Source organism: Xenopus laevis, chromosome 5S, assembly GCF_017654675.1.
Source record: "Xenopus laevis strain J_2021 chromosome 5S, Xenopus_laevis_v10.1, whole genome shotgun sequence".
NCBI lineage: Eukaryota > Metazoa > Chordata > Amphibia > Anura > Pipidae > Xenopus > Xenopus laevis.
The window spans coordinates 133,256,826-133,274,576 of record NC_054380.1 but is presented as its reverse complement, the minus strand read 5'-3'; the positions used below and the strand labels follow the sequence as shown (position 1 = coordinate 133,274,576).

Genomic DNA, 17,751 nt, shown 5'->3' with positions numbered 1-17,751 from the left:
CTGTGACACTCACATGCTCAGTGGGCTCTGATTGGCTGTTGAGAAGCTAAGCTTAGGGCTCGTCACTAATTATCCAGCAGAAAATGAGCTTCCCTGGCTGTAATATAAGCTGATGCTACAGGTTTGCTGATTATTCAATTCTGATGCTAATTGCACTGGTTTCTGTGCTGCCGTGTAGTAATTATGTGTATTAATTACTAATCAGCCTTATATTGTGACATTTCTATTCTATGTGTACTGTATATTGTGAGTGGGTCCCTAAGCTCAGTAAGTGACAGCAGCACAGAGCATGTGCAGTGAATCAGCAGAAAAGAAGATGGGGAGCTACTGGGGCATCTTTGGAGACACAGATCTTTACTGCTAAAGGGCTGTGGTTGCCTTGGGCTGGTACAGAAGCACAAAACATCGTGTATAACATGTCTACCTACTTCTTTAGTTAGGCTTTAGTTCTCCTTTAAGGTGTAGGATCTTGCTGTAAGGTTAGAGGTCACTATGTGAGCTGCTTGTCATGCTCAGGTGGATGAGAAGAATGCAGGAGAACCTGGCTGGCTGTACGGCTGCTTGAGGGCAAATGTCGGCTGGTTCCCTTCCAACTACGCAGAGAGATCCGCTAAGACTGAGGCACCGCTATCCCCGAAGAAAGCCTTACTGCCTCTCGCTGTCTCCGTGTCTACCTCATCTCCTGCCAAGTAAGTAATGGCATTAATGTGAAACCCACTAAAGCCAAGTGGCAACCTATTCACAGGAAGTGGCCACTCTTGAGGTATTAAAGAAGAAATATGCCATGATGTCTGAGGAAGGGGCACGCCCCTGAAACGTTACATCATATGAGTAAATAAACGTGCAGGGGATTTCCCCGCTACACTGTGTTTGGCATATTTCTTCTTTGATACAGTTGGGAGAGGTGCCGACCCCTCCAGCTTACATGAGGCAATTACAGACAGGAGAGAATCAAGGGGAAATAGGAAGTTTTTGCACTCTTGAGGTATTGCCTTATGTTAGTTAGATCCTCCTGTACCAAATACCTCCAGTTGAAAATCTTATAATGTCACTTGCTGGAATGTATATTCTACCCCAGCTGCCTTCCTTTAGCATGTGCTGAAAGCAAAGCTATAGCAAGTTGTGTTGCGAAGATAGCAGGTGTTTCTGTAGTCCATAGTCATTGTATGGCTTATGGCTATAATCATTCATTCAAAGGCACAATACATACCTGTGTTCAACTTGATCCTAGTAAAATAGGGCTTTTGTTTAAAGGAGAGTTAAACTAGAAATGACGTTTTTCATATACTGAACTTACTGCACCAACCTAAAGTTTTTTAAATCTTTGTATTGGTAATAATCCAGGTCTTTAAAGTTGCCACAATGATTGTATTTTATTAGGAGTGTCAGTGACACTGCACATGCTCAGTATGCTTAGGGGTAGTTGCACGAAAATTACGTTTGACTGTCATAGAAGCTGATGCTACGGGGCTGATTTTAAAATTGTGATGCAAATTGCACTGGTTTCTGAGCTGCCATGTAATGTACATATAAGACTCTTATATTGAATATATACAGTATATTGTTAGTCTGTCCCTAAGCTCAGATAAGTGACAGCAGCCCTTTAAACTGTGTTTTGCCTATTGATTTAATTAGAGCAATCAGGTGTAAGGTAAATGGGTTAAATAGTGAAAAAAATGACAGCAACAACGAGATATCTTGTGAAATGCTCAAAAAGGTGTATTGAAAATTACATGAAAAGCCAACGCAGTTGTCAATACACCTTTTTGAGCATTTCACAAGATATCTCGGTGTTGCTGGTCATTTTTTCACTATAAATATATATATAGATATAGATATATAGATACTGTATATAGATATATATAGATATATATATATATATAATAGAAAAGCTATGAATATCTTGTAAATTATATCCTTATAAACGGTGAGTTCTGATGTCATCCGTTATAAAAGGTGAGTTCTGATGTCATTTCTGTCACATGACTCACTGAAATTTGTGTATTATAATAAATAAAGTACCCCCAGTTGTAAAATATGAGGATATTAGAAGTTACCTCGGAGTTCCATGACCTGTATAAAAACATATATATGGTCATGAAACCCCTCAATGACTTATAATATCCTTATAATTTACAAGAGGGGGTACTTTATTCACTATATAATACACATAAGCCATGAATATCTTGTAATATATAGAGTGAATAAAGTACCCCCTCTTGTAAAATATAAGGATATTATAAGTTACCGAAGATATGATCATGGAACTCCGAGGTAACTTCTAAAATCCTCATATTTTGCAACTGGGGGTACTTTATTTATTATAATACACAAATTTTAGTGAGTCATGTGACAGAAATGACATCAGGACTCACTGTTTATAACTGATGACATTAGAACTCACCGTTTATAAGGATATAATTTACAGGATATTCATGGCTTTTGTGTATTATATCCTTATAAACGGTGACTAGTGATGTCATTAGTTATAAACGTTGAGTAGGGATGTCATTTTTGTCACATGTCTCACTAAAACTTGTGTATTATAATAAATAAAGTACCCCTTGTTGGAAAAATATGAGGATATTAGAAGTCACCTCGGAGTTCCGTGACCTGTGTAAAAGCACTTGGCATTAGACTTATAATATCCATATATCTTAAGATAGAGGGTACTTTATTCACTATATATACATGAATAAATGAGGATAGTATGATATCCTGCAATGAATATTAAACAAAATTATTAATAATTGAAGATGCCCATTTAATACCATGAAGAGTTGCATTCTGGGACATGATAATCACATTTTCATTTCTGCTATTCCAATTTTAGGCCACTTGTGATGAGTAAATCCTCCTCGGAGATAGATACAGAGTATCAGAACCTTCCTTTCTCCAGCCTTAATGTGAACAACACAACATGGCAGAAAACATCTGCATTTACCCCTACTGTATCCCCGGGCACCATCTCACCAATACACGGGCAGGTTGGTTTCATTGTCTACTTGTTGGAAATGCATCACTTAAAACCTGTACCCACAAAGATGGTAGTAGGGGGCAAAAAACTTGACCGAGACACAATTGGCAATGTAGAAAACAGGTGCAAAACTTGCTTCAGGTCTAGTAACCCATAGCAACTAATACTGCTCTAATGGTTTATACAACAGACAGAACAAACACTGGATGTGGTACAGATTTATACCCTTTGTGCTATACATGGGGAGACACATTTATCAAGGGTCGAATTTATTTTTTTTTTAAATTCCCATGAACTCGAAATTCGACCAATCAAAATTTATTAACAAAATCGAATTTTTTAAACTCAGGTGAATAGAATCGATGTGGAAATTTGAATCGAATTCTATTCTTATTTTAAAAACCTCGATATTTAAAAAACTTGATTTGCGTTTTTTCCGAAGAATGTCAGGAAGGATGCAAACAACTCTGGATCCCTGGATCTCTCCCATTGACTTAAACAGCAATGCGGCAGGTTTTAGGTGGCGAATAGTCGGTCGAGTTTTTAAAGGAACAGTTCAGTTTAAAAATAAAAACTCGGTCAATAGAAAGGCTGTGCAAAATAAAATAAAGATTTCTAATATAGTTATTTAGCCAAAAATGTAGTGTATAAAGGCAGGAGTGACTAGGTGTCTAACAGAAAAGAACACTACTTCCTGCTTTTCAGCTCTCTAACTCTGAGTTAGTCAGTGACAATAAGGGGGGCCACATGGGACACAACTGTTAAGTGAGTTTGTAATTGATCCTCAGCATTAAGCTCAGATTCAAAAGCAACAGTTATGTCCCATGTGGTACCCCATCAAGTCGCTGATTGGTTACTGCCTGGTAATCAATCAGTGGAAAGCAAGAGAGCTGAAAAGCAGGAAGTAGTGTTCTGGCAATAATGTTACACATCCAGTCACTCCAGCCTTTATACATTACATTTTTGCCTAACTTACTATATTAGAAACATGTTTTATTTTGCACAGCCAAGTTTTTATTTTTATACGGAACAATTCTTTTAAAGGGCCAGAGTATGATAAATCTTGAAAATCAAATTCAATTTTTTTTAAAAACTCGAATCAAATTGGAATAACTCCCTAGTCGAATTTGACCATAAAAAGAATTTTAATTTGACCCTTGATAAATCTGCCCCTGGATGTCATACAGATTTATACTCTTTGTGCTGTACACAGTGTTGGTTGACCAAATTGTTGCTACTGTGATGCAGACACAAAGCAGTGGGTTGGGGCTTTCTAAGCCTCAGCCTCCTGTTTTGCATTACTTTCTTTATTACCTTTCCTTGCTAACTCGTATCTTTCATAAAATACAGGCAAAACCCTTTGGCCAGATGTTTTCTGAAGCATTCTAAATCTTAATCCCTATACTATAATATATTATAGTCCTGCATACTAGTGATGTGCGGGTCACGTTATTCCCGACCTTAACCCGCCGCCGACTTCCGGGGTTACTGTTATAGACCCGCGCGAACCGCCCCGTCGATGATGTCACAAAAGGGATGGGGCAAACAGGCACATGGCTATTAGGGTTGCCACCTTTTATAAAAAATGTTGCTGGGGACGGGGCCTCAAAAGGGACGGGATGTGACATCAAAAGGGGCGGGCGGTCAAAGGGGGCGGGGCCACGCGACTGAGACCCGCGGACGCTAGAAGAGGGGGAAAAAAAAGGTAAGTTGCAGGGGATTGGGGGCAGGCCGAGGGCTCCTTTTGATCGTATTACAAATTTATCGGCAGCTACATTGCCGGTAGATTTGTAATACCGGCCTTGGCAGGTATTTTACCGGTAAAATACCGGCCGGGTGGCAACCCTAACGGCTATAAAGCCGGAAGCGGGCATTTCAAGGTGGAGGATGGGAGAGCTCAAACGGCACATGCGAAGAGGAGTGTGAGGCGGCCCGCACGTCACTACTGCATACAATATTGGTGCTTTATAACGAATTGATAATGTTTGATTTATATTTAGGGGCAGCCAGGGGAGAGCGTAAAAGCGCAAGCACTGTGCTCCTGGACTGCAAAGAAAGATAACCACTTAAACTTTTCCAAAAATGACACCATCGTTGTACTGGAGCAGCAGGAAAACTGGTGGTTTGGCGAAGTCCGAGGACAGAAGGGCTGGTTCCCAAAATCTTATGTGAAAATTCTTCCTGGCACAGTTGCTAAAACTGCGGCGTGAGTATATGATGTACAAGGTTACTAGTGACCACCGAGGATTCTTTGTTCACTGGATTTTACTCCCATACAATGTTCTTCCTGATCCCCCCCTGTGTATCATTGGATACTGTTTTATATAAAGTGAGGGAGATGTTTTAAAACTTTTATACATTAGTTCCAGGCTGGGCTTGGTTCCCTGGAGCCCAGTGTTAACCTGACCATTCATTACGCTCATCCACACAGACATATTGTGTAAAAAATAAGAATGTACCAGTGTGTTATACTCATTTAGATATAGAAAAATTGTGCTTAAAAAAGTAGTGTTTCAGGCTGATTTATTGAATATTTCTGCAAAAACCCTAATTATCCCTCCCTTCCACTTCCTGCTCACTGAATTCCCAGGCTGTACAGGGGAGCCGGCGGCTCTCGGCTCACTGCACTGTAGAACAGGAACCAATCAGCAGCTAGCAGGACCTGATAGGGAACTGAAGCCTGTCTGTGCTTGTGTGACTGCAGGGCTGTGATTGGCTGTCCCCCTCCTACTGAGAACATCTATAGGGAGATACAATAAAGGGGCTATTTTTAAAGATAATATTAATTTTTAGCACCATGTAAAAGCAACACCATATATTACTTGTAATTGCCTACAAAATTAGGGTTTTTTCATTTATCCGATGTCTCTTTTAAAGGGGTTGTTCACCTTTAAATTAACTGTTAGTATGATGTAGAGTCATATTCTGAGACAATTTGCAATTGTTTTTTATTATTTGTGGTTTTTTAGTTATTTCGTTTTTTATTCAGCAGCTCTCCAGTTTGCAATTTCAGCCATCTGGTTGCTAGGGTCCAAATAACCCTAGCAACCATGCATTGATTTTAATAAGAGACTGGAATATGAAAAGGAGAGGACTGAATAGAAAGAGGAATAATAAAAAGTAGCAATAACAATACAATTGTAGCTTTACAGAGCATTTGTTTTTAGGTGAGGTCAGTGACCCCTATTTGGAAGCTCGAAAGAATCCCAAGAAAAAGGCAAATAGTTTAAAAACTATAAAAAATTTATAATGAAGACCAATTGAAAAGTTGCTTAGAATTGGCCATTCTGTAACAAACTAAAACTTAACTGAAAGGTGAACCACACCTTTAAAACAATAATAGATATATTTAGGGTGCCGCTAATCTTACAGGGGTGGTTCACCTTTAAAGTTACCTTTTAGTTATAGAATGGATAATTCTAAGCAACTTTTCAATTGTTTTCATTTTTATAGTTTTTTGGATTATTTGCCTTCCTTTTCTTACTCTTCCCAGCTTTCAAATAAGGGGTCACTGACCCCGTCTAAAAACAAATGCTCTGTAAGGCTACAAATGTATTGTTATTGCTACTTTTTATTACTCATCTTTCTACTCGGGCCTCTCCTTTTCAATTCCAGTCTCTTATTCAAATCAGTGCATGGTTGCTGAAATTGCAAACTGGAGAGCAGCTGAATAAAAAACTAAATAACTCAAAAACCACAAATAATAGAAAATGAAAACCAATTGCAAATTGTCTCAGAATATCCCTCTCTACATCATACTAAAAGTTTAATTTAAAGTCGAACAACCCCTTTAACAAAAAAACCTCAATACTGATGTTCCCCCAAAATTGAATGGAGCAGTTTCCACTAAATGTGACCAAGTAGAGAATAGCAAACTAATAGTTCAATGATATTTTCAGCTGCTGTTTTCACCCTCTCTACACAGGGCCCCAGATCACTCATCTGCCCCAGTCCCCAGCACTTAACACTTAACAGCCTCAGACTGAAATAGAATCAGGGGCATGTGCACTAACACTAATCTTCACTGATTCTCCACACTGCCAGTCTGTGCATCTGCTTAGCAAAGAAGGGGAGTAAAACATATAATGACTTATTTATGCAAATATTTTGATTATTAACATAATATATAAAGAGCCATTTTGGTTAAAGGAGAAACAAACCCTTAATAAAAAAAAAAAACCCTACCATACATAGGGTAGGGTTTTTTTTATTAAGGGTTTGTTTCTCCTTTAAAAAATTAAATCAGGGAAAGTGTTAATATAACAAGGTGCTAGGCAGGACTTTGGAATTGGTGTTCATCCCTTATCATTCAAATAGAGCGTTCCACCTTTTCTTTTATAAACCTGTTTGCATGTTGTGTGTTTTGCAGGCCAGAACCAGTCTATGCGGCCGTGAAGAAGAAGCCGGGTACATCCCCCGCAACTGGAGAAGGTAAGGGCTTGTATTGCCCAAATGTGACAGGGCTGCTATCAGAAATCTCAGCCCCCCCCAATACTAGAAGGAACCACAAAGGGTTGTTTTCTGGGGTCTTTGAGTATGTTTAGGGCTAAGCAAAGTAATATACAAAAAAAAAAGAATATGCAAAAAAAAAAGAATGGGCAATGAAGGGTTTGCAAATGCCTTTATTAGCTTCACATTATTCAGTAGCTATGAGCTCAATTCCCACTCTTTCACTTAAGGGGCCCTACCATGCTACACTTATTTGATTAGCAGGTCCCCCCTCTCCTGTCAGTAATCTGCCAACTTTGGAAGGGAGGGCAGGAGCACAGGTGGCTGCATATTCTGTCCAGTAACAGCATTATCCCGGTAAAACTGCATGGGGATTGGAAGAGATGGTCATTAAGTTCCAAACCTCCACTATCCAATCCCTGTGCAGCTCCCCATGGCTACACAGCAGCTTGTTTATATAAACTATAGTAGTACTTATTTATTATCTACTGTGTATCCTGTGCTTGAATGGCTGCCCCATGGCTACACAGCAGCTTGTTTATATAAACTATAGTAGTACTTATCTGTTATCTACTGTGTATCCTGTGCTTGAATGGCTGCCCCCATGGCTACACAGCAGCTTGTTTATATAAACTATAGTAGTACTTATCTGTTATCTACTGTGTATCCTGTGCTTGAATGGATGCCCCCATGGCTACACAGCAGCTTGTTTATATAAACTATAGTAGTACTTATCTGTTATCTACTGTGTTTCTGTGCTTGAATGGCTGCCCCCATGGCTACACAGCAGCCTGTTTATAAAAACTATAATTGTGTTTCTGAAGCAAACACACCAGTTTTACCAGTGCAGGGCAACAAAAAAATAATTTTTTGGTGTTACTGTGCCAGCTGTTTGGGGTTCTTTCTGTTATTCCAGTCTCTTCCCTCAATCCAAAAACATACAGCCATGTTAAGTGACTCCCTATATGCTACTGGTAACATCAAAAAAAAGCTCTCCAATAGAACACACAACGCAGAATATTTTGGGTTAGTCTTGGACTGTTTCAGCCAGGATTGTGCCAGTATAATACTTTGGCTGCTTGTTCTTTACAAGGAAGCAAAGAAAATTGCATGGGGTTGTTTATACAGTACATTCATCAGTATTGAGGCCAATTCTCTCTGTCTGTCTCTTTAGAGTATGTGGCCCTGTATGGCTACTCAAGCTCAGAGCCTGGAGATCTCAATTTCAATGAAGGAGATCTCATCCTAGTGACCCATAAAGATGGAGAATGGTGGACGGGTAGAATAGAAAACAGGACAGGCATTTTCCCATCAAACTATGTGCGGGCCGGAGACCAGGAGGTAATGCACGATACATATTGTCTGAAAACTTTTCTGTTCTTGATTTTTGGAGTGTTGTCCCTTTACCAATATGTACATAATACAAGATATATTTAAATAATTAGGGATGCACCAAATCCAGAATTCGGTTCGGGATTAGGCCAGGATTTCGCCCTTTTCAACAGGATTTGGATTCAGCCGAATCCTTGTGTCTGGTCAAACTAAATCCTAATTTGCATATGTAAATTAGGGGCGGGAAGGGAAATCATGTGACTTTTCATCACAAAACAAGGGATTTAAAACATTTTTCGCTTTTTCCTTTCCCTCCCCTAATTTGCATATGCAAATTAGGATTCGGTTCGGTATTTGCCTGAATCTTTCACAAAGGATTCGGAGATTCGGCCGAATCCCAAATAGTGAATTCGGTGCATCCCTATAAACAATATTATGCGGAATTGTAGTGTATAGACAGTTGCGTTCAGGATAATGGCAGCCGACATCACTAACCTGATCAATCACAGTTTTTTTTGGTAGAAATTATATTTCTATTTTCGAATGCTAATAAATATAATTGGAAAAGAACAAAATTATATTTCTACATGGCAAAAAATTTGCTAGTCGGTGTAGTAGAGTAATAGAAACTCAACAGACCCAACAGTGATGACCTGCTGCTGATTCTTTGTCATTGAATCATTCATTGAGGCTTGTTCCAAATAATAGCAGTGTTCCACATAATAATAGCTTGTTCCAAATAATAGCAGTGTGGAGTTCAATTAGTGAGCTCATTCATTCTGTGACAAAACATGAGTCAATTCCAGCTCTTTTTTAAGGAAGGATTGAGCAAATGTTGGGCTGCTGGTTATAGTTTATTTCTCTCTGAAAATGGCTCCTTCCAGACATTGTTCAGAAGAACAGCAGACTTTGATTAAAGTTGATTGGAGAGGGGAAAACATATAAAGAAGAAATGAGAGGCTGCTCAGCTAAAATGATCTCAAATGCTTTAAAATGGCACCAAAACCTGAAAGACGTGGAAGAAAACGGAAAACGAAAACATTGGAATTGATAGAAGAATATGCAAAATGGCAAAGACTCAGCCAATGATCAGCTCCCGGAAGATGAAAGAAGGAGTAAAGTTCCCTGTGATACTGTTACAATTAGAAGACGACTATGTGAAGCCAAGCTATCGGCAAGAAGCCCCTGCAAAGTCCCATTGTTGGGGGAAAAAAAATGAAAGATGTGTTGAAGAGCTTACAATTTGCCAAAGAACACATTGACTGATCTAAAGAGAAATGGCGCAACATTTTGTGGACTGATGAAAACAAGATTGTTCTTTTTGGGTCTAGGGGCCACAGACAGTTTGTCAGACGAGCCCCAAACACTGAATTCAAGTCACAGTACAGAGTGAAGCCGGGGCACAAGCATCATGATATGGGGATGTTTCTCAGACTGTGGTATTGGGACTATTTATCTCATACCAGAGATCATGGATCAGTTTCAATACATCAAAATACTTGAAGAGATCATGTTGCCTTATGCTGAAGAGGAAATGCCCTTGAAATGGGGGTTTCAACAAAACAACGACCCCAAACACACCAGTAAATGAGCAACATCTTGGTTCCACCACAACAAGATTGACGTTATGGAGTGGCCCAATCCCAGGACCTTAATCCAATAGAAAACTTGTGGGGTGACATCCAACTGTTCGGAGAGAGGGACATATTTTCATTCATGGTGGAAATGCCCAATTGTAGCCAAAATATGGACAGAAACATTCCTAATGGCATCGCAGATTTTTAACAAGCAGCTCTCCCCGGATCCTGAAAATGCTTTACTCTGCCTTCCCTCTAGAAAACTCACTAAATTGCAAAACAAATTACTTTGACAAATTTTAGCAGCAACAAGATGGACAATAGTGCTAAATTGGCTCCAACCTTAGCTGTGTCACTAATGATATCCAGAGTGGACCATATGCATTCATTATCTTACCTTTCTGCTCTGATATCAGATTCCTTGGAGTCACACAAGCAAATATGGGAACCTTGGGAACATTTCAAGAAAAGCCAACAACCCGAGTACTAGAAACAACATAAGTATAAGCAACCTTGAAATCCGGCTAGAAGCAGAGGCCTTACAATGGTTCTGAATAATGGAAATTCCCAAATTGTCTGATTATAATCTCCCCTAACATTAAAGAAAAAAAATAGCTTTGCCCCATGCACTGCCTGGTCAGAAAATGTTTATATCTATGGAGATTCAAATAAAACAGATTGAAAATATTTGAGTGATTATTATTATTTTATCCTCTTTTCTATTTCTTTTTTTATTTTGTTTTGCTTTTATTTAATAGTGTATGCTACAGTATGATTATTGTTAAAAGTACAGTTCTTTACTGTGTTGTTATATTTCAAGTGACTTCATTTGGAAAAGTTCAAAATAAAGAGAAATAAAAAAAAATGGTGTTTGTGAGGCAAAAGCAAGAAATGCAGAAGAATTGTGGAATGTAACAGGTTGTTGGGAATTGGTGGACTCCATGTAACACAGATGTGCAGCAGTTCTCAGAAACACTGATTATACAACTCAATATTAGTTCAGTCATTTAAAGGAAAGCAAAAAACATTTTTCAGTTTATACAGTGAATATTTAAGTTTGTAAAAAATAATACAGGGACTGTTATTTGTTTGGAGCGGCTTAATATTCTCTTTTCTTCACTTTCTGTAAAAATACAAATTTGATCCATTTTTCTTCATGTTTTGATTTGGAATAGAATGTGGAAATAAAATATTATAAGGATTTTGCACTTTATTCAAACGCACTGCTATTATTATAAACACAACTGTATATGTTGATATGAGGAACACTTTATGCTTTGTGTGTTTTGTCTTCACCAATCACAGTCGCATTATAAAAATGTACGTGTTGGAGTTTGTACCAAGTAGTAGCATGTAGTGCCCTTACACCAAGTTTGTTTCTTATAGTAAATATTTTTACTGCTACTTCCTTGTTTCCAGGTTTCCAGTGGCGCGGGCAAAACTGGAACGTTAACCAAAAAGCCTGGTAGGTGCCATTTAGTTTTGGACCATTAAACTATAAACTGATATTGTAAAGAAATAAGCTATAGCCACAGTTTGTAAAACACAGCCCTGCTACATGCACTCTATTTCCTTATTTCAGAGATAGCCCAGGTGACCACCGCTTACACTGCCACCGGTTCAGAGCAACTCAGCTTGGCACCAGGGCAACTCATCCTCATTCAAAAAAAGAATCCCTCGGGATGGTGGCAAGGAGAGCTGCAGGTAAATATATGGCTTGGTCCCTCGTTAACCTCTCATTCCCAGCATGTGCAACTGCAGGTACCTTTATAGGGGAACTATCACGAAAAACTTACTATAAGCTTCATCACACTGAATTAAGAAACTTTCTAAATACAATCAATTAAAAATTCTTCATTGTTTCTGAAATAATCAAGTTTATATTCACTTCCTCTCTCAGCATCTGTTCATTAGAATCATTCAGCAGTTGGGTGTCAGATAATGATTGACAGTTAAGGTGGCCATAGACGTAACAATTACAATAGTTCTTGGAAAAGATCTTTCCAAGAAAGATCGTTAGTTTCAATACACACGTAGAGCTGAATCGGTAGATATACGGGAAGAAACAATAGAATTCTGCCTGTATCTGACGATTCAGCACTAACAATGGCCGATATTTGGGTCCCTTCAAAGGCACCCGATCAAAATTTTCCGTCCAGCCCGAACGACAAGCCGACCGATATCCAAGTCTTCTGCCGATATCGGTCGGCTCTTTTTCTACCATACACACACCGAATATCGGACGAAAATTAATTTTGTACGATATTATCTGTGCGTCTTTGGCCACCTTTAGATCCAATATATTTTATAGGGGGGTTCCTTTTGCCTAGAAGATGTATTAGAGCTCACTCTGTTAAACTCACCAGACATCATGTCTCTCTACATGCAGAATTTGTGCAAAAGGCAGTTATTTTGTTAGATTTTGTTTGTACTGGAATCAGTTATTTGAGTGAGCTCTAATACATCTGCTAGGAAAGGAAGCCTATAAGATATATTGGATCTAACTGTCAATGATTATCTGACACCCAACTGCTGCATGAAGACAGAATGAAGAGAAACAGATGCTGAGAGAGAAATAGTGAATATAAACTTGATTATTTCAGAAACAATAAAGAATATTTAATTGATTGTATTTAGAAAGTTTCTTATCTCGGTATGCTGAAGCTTATATTAAATTTTTATTTTCACAATGGTTCCCCATTAATTCACAGGTCACATGTTATGCGGTCCCTTATAATGTTCTCTTCTCTTTTACAGGCGAGAGGCAAGAAAAGGCAAAAGGGCTGGTTCCCAGCATCGCATGTTAAATTACTTGGACCAAATAATGAAAAAGCTGCACCCGCCTTCATTCCAGGTATGTTATGAATGAGACATCACCAATGTGTGCTCTAATGACCCAATACCCATTATTAGAGGGCATCGAAAGTGAAATAGAAAATCAATGTCAATTTAGAATGCTTCTCTGACTACCTTTGCAATTTACATTTATTTTCTATTTTTAGTAATATTCGCAGTTTTAGACTGCCACTCCCAGGATTGCTGTTTTCTTTCAGAGCTACTCTGTCACAGTAAAAAATGTATCCCCTCTCCTCATAGTTTATCATACTGTCAGTGACACAGTAGAAAGAGAGCGGCTGAACCCAAATCTAAATATAAGCTTTAATATTTTAATATCTAAACTGCTAATATCTTAGAAATCGCTCAAAATACTAACATGATTTATTAAAGGATAAGTAAACCTTAAAAACAGTGAATGTAAAACTGATGAGAGGGCTATTCTAAGAACTTTTGTCATTTACATTCATTGGTTATTTATTTTTATTCCAAGACATTAAGGCAGGGATTTCCAACCTTTTGGCTTCTCTGGGCCATATTGGAAAAAGAAAAATTGTCTGGGGCCCACGCATGAAATACACAAACACTTTTGATTTGTAAAAGTAAAGAAAATACACAGAAAAGAACTACCATACAGGTATAGGATCCCTTATCCGGAAACCCGGTATACAGAAAGCTCAGAATTACGGAATGGCTGTCCAGTAGAGTGGCCAATAGCCACTATTCTTGTCATATTCCCTCTCTGTACACTGACTTTTCTTTCTTACTCAGTGTGCCAGGTGATAGCCATGTACGACTACATCGGCAACAATGAAGACGAGCTTCGCTTCAGCAAAGGGCAACTTATCTACGTGCTAAATAAAGATGATGCCGATTGGTGGCAAGGCGAAATCAACGGCGTGACTGGCCTCTTTCCCTCCAACTACGTCAAAATGACCAAGGAGAGTGATCCCAGCCAGCAGTGTGAGTTATAATTCCACCGGGACTGTAAATGTGATCAAAGGGCAACTTGGAACCCTCCAGCTGCTGGTAAACTACAGCCGGTGGATGCTGAGAGTTGTAGTTTAACTAGAGCTGAAGGACATGCCTGTAATGATCATGAGAACAGCCACCTCACTGTTTTCAAACCCTTTGAGCGTAGGAGGCGTATAGTTTATATGGTGACCAAAGAGAGAGACCATTTGTAATTATTGTTATGTAATGTGTAATCCATGTAAAACATGTACATATTATATGGTGTAATGTAATACTGCTTACTGCGTGTTTGGCATTATTTTTAGAGCATATATCATTAAAGGAAATGGGAGAAAATTTAGACTGGACTATAGATAGATGATGAAATAACTGCCTTTTGCACAAATTCTGCATGTAGAGAGACATGATGTCTGGTGAGTTTAATAGAGTGAGCTCTAATACATCTTCTAGGCAAAAGGAGCCCCCCTATAAGATATATTGGATCTAACTGTCAATGAATATCTGACACCCAACTGCTGCATGAAGAGAAACAGATACTGAGCTACAGACCCAAGTATTTCTAGACTAGCACAGAATTCTGGGTGTTGTAGTTCATAACTTTTAGGGGGACTACAGAATTCCACTGGGGTCAGTGACCCCTAAAACCAGGTAGCATTTTTCAGTTGCAGGCCAGAAAAGGGAAGAATAAGAATGCCAGTAATGCAAACACCAATAAATAATGACTAATGTAGAACTGAAATTGAATATGTCCAGCTATAACACTGCAAAAGTTTATTTAAAAGTGAACTTCCCCTTTAACTAGTGTCGCATAATTCTATGGCAAACCCCTACCACCTTCCCCTAGTGAATTTGCCTTTCTTTGTCCTTTCAAGGGATGATTCACCTTCACGTTAACTTTTAGTATGTTATAGAATAACCAATTCTAAGCAACTTTCCAATTAGTCTTCATTATTTATTTTCTGTTGTTTTTTTTAATTATTTACCTTTCTCATCTGACTCTTTCCAACTTTCAAATGCGGGTCACTGACACCATCTAAAAACAAATGCTCTGTAAGGCTACAAATTTATTGTTATTACTTTTTATTACTCGTATTTCTATTCATATTCCAGCCTCTTATTCAAATCGATGCATGGTTGCTAGGGTAATTTGGACCCTAGCAACCAGACTGCTGAAACTGCAAACTGGAGAGCTGCTGAATAAAAAGCTAAATAACTCAAAAACCACAAGTAGTAAAAAATGAAAACCAATTGCAAATTGTCTCGGAATATCTCTCTCTATATTATACTTAAAAGTGAACAACCCCTTTAAGGCATTATGGAGAGCCCAGGTGTCTGGATAAGAGATCTCAAAGTTGTACAGGGTGTCTGTTACACATACCACTAACTGGATGTGACTTATTGTCTATATTTTATTGGTTAGTGGCCTGGGAGGGGCAGAGTTTATTGGGTGTAATGGAGTAGAGTGGATTTGCACAAATGGGAGACAAGCCCACGACATGGGGCCTTTGCACATTTCCTCGTATTTCTCTCAGTGTTCCTTGTTCTATTGCATGTTAGTAACTCATCATACACTCACAATCACAATTTATAGGGAATTCTTGGCAATTAGTCCCATGTGATATTTAACTTAAAGTTGAGACTGTCCAGACAACTCAGGATTCCCTTGCTTTCGTGAATAGCCTCTCTTTACTGCTACCCTGCAAAATATTGTCAGTACCTACAATACCTCCTCCTCCTTAATTTAGGGAAATTGTAAACTGTATTAGGGCCCAACGATCGGTTTCTCAAAAGAGCAAACAGATTTTTTTATATTTAATTTTCAAATCTGACATGGGGCTAGACATATTGTCAGTTTCCCAGCTGCCCCCAGTCATGTGATTTGTGCTCTGATAAACTTCAGTCACTCTTACGGGCGGGGGCGGATCGAGGGACCCCATCAACAAATAGATGCGACCGTGATCCAATGGAATTTTTAACCCTGCCCGATTGCCCAACTTTCGGCCAGCTATGGATCGGGGAGCCTGACGAAGTGCCCCATACACAGGCCAATAAGCTGCTGACACGGCCTGTTGGCAGCTTTTATCGGCTCGTGTATGGCCAGCTTTAGACATGCTTTAAAGGGGATGTAAGCTTGTGTTAGGGAGCTGCTATCTGGTTACCTTCCCATTGTTCTGTTGTTAGGCTGCTGGGGGAGGCGGTTGATATCACTCCAACTTGCAGTAGAGTCCTGCAGCGGGTCGGGTACCCGTGGGTTACCTGCAAAAATCTGCGGTTTGCAGGTAGAAGTTTCGGGAGCGGGTATAGACGCGGGTCGGCTGTTCTCCAGGTTTGCGGGTCGGGTCGCGTGTCTTCTCAATACCAAGTTTTACTCCTTTTTCTCTGATCACACATACTTCTAATGATGTCACTTCCAGTTTACAGCAGCACTTCCTGTTTCTTGATGGTCAGCAGGTCGCTATTCGGGTTGCGGGTCGGATTCGGGTCTAACAAATTGGTTCCGCGCAGGACTCTAACTTGCAGTAAAGAGTGAAGTTTATCAGAGCACAAGTCACATGACTGGGGGCAGCTGGAAAACAGAAAATATGTCTATCCCCATGTCAGATTTATTTAAAAATTAAATATAAAATCTGTTTGCTCTTTTGAGAAATGGATTTCAGTGCAGAATTCTGCTGGAGCAGCACTATTAACTGATGATTTTGAGAAACTTTTTTATCCCATGACAGTATCCCTTTAATGAAAAAAAAAAAGCAAATACTACATTCCAGTATAGTTTAGAAAATTTTAAAGCAACGTATGTTTTCATCCCCTTTGTCTACATTAACTGAAAAGTAAGTACATTCTTGCCCTTTGTTCTGCTCATGTATTTACTGTTGTCTGTAGAGCCCCAGGCTAAACATTACTGTTCTTAAACTGTTTTCTCTTTTATTTTTAGGACACACTTCCCGTATGAAAGCACTACAGAGACCCACTATCCAAGCCTGACCATATCGCCGACCCCATCTTTGGCTTCATGTGAATGATCAACGGACCGCAGCCTATCCCTCTGGCGGGACCTCCTCTGACATTCGATTCTCCTCTGCTTTCTCTTGCATTGTCTATGTGGAAGGATAGTGGCTCTTTGTGGGGCTTCCATTGCTTTCCGCTTGCTCCCTGATATGGGCCGTGCCACTTACACATTCTAACCAATCACTGAGCAAAGCAATTGTAGCATGGACCCCATTGAAAAGGGAGGGGCTCACCGTGTATTGCGGCATTCCTCATACCTGTGAGTGGTCCTTTAAAGGGTAACTATCCTGAATATGAAAATTTAGTATAAGCTTCAGCATACTGAAATAAGACGTTTTCTAAATATAATCAATTTAAAAATTCTGTACTGTTTCTGAAATAATCAAGTTTATGTTCACTTTTCCTCACTCTTCATGCAGCAGTTGGGTGTCAGATATTCATTGACAGTTAGATCCAATATATCTTATAGGGGGGGCTCCTTTCCTAGCAGATGAATTAGAGCTCACTCAAATAACTGATTCCAGTACAAACAAAATCTAACAAAATAACTGCCTTTTGCACAAATCCTGCATGTAGAGAGACATGATGTCTGGTGAGTTT

General features: G+C 39.1%; 1 protein-coding gene across 3 annotated transcripts in view; it reads left to right on the top strand.

The window, feature by feature from the left end:
* LOC108718268 (intersectin-2) overlaps positions 1–17,503 on the top strand; it is a 94,527-nt gene extending 77,024 nt beyond the window's left edge. For all 3 annotated transcript variants that reach the window (XM_041565075.1, XM_018265982.2, XM_041565076.1), the window contains 10 exons: positions 517–689; positions 2,834–2,987; positions 4,978–5,183; positions 7,347–7,408; positions 8,601–8,767; positions 11,755–11,800; positions 11,918–12,039; positions 13,093–13,189; positions 13,942–14,133; positions 17,078–17,503. In XM_041565075.1, coding sequence (XP_041421009.1) covers positions 517–689; positions 2,834–2,987; positions 4,978–5,183; positions 7,347–7,408; positions 8,601–8,767; positions 11,755–11,800; positions 11,918–12,039; positions 13,093–13,189; positions 13,942–14,133; positions 17,078–17,079 — 1,221 coding nt within the window. In that variant the 3' untranslated portion in view covers positions 17,080–17,503. The remainder of the gene's footprint in view (positions 1–516; positions 690–2,833; positions 2,988–4,977; positions 5,184–7,346; positions 7,409–8,600; positions 8,768–11,754; positions 11,801–11,917; positions 12,040–13,092; positions 13,190–13,941; positions 14,134–17,077) is intronic.
* The last annotated feature ends 248 nt before the right edge of the window (positions 17,504–17,751 follow it).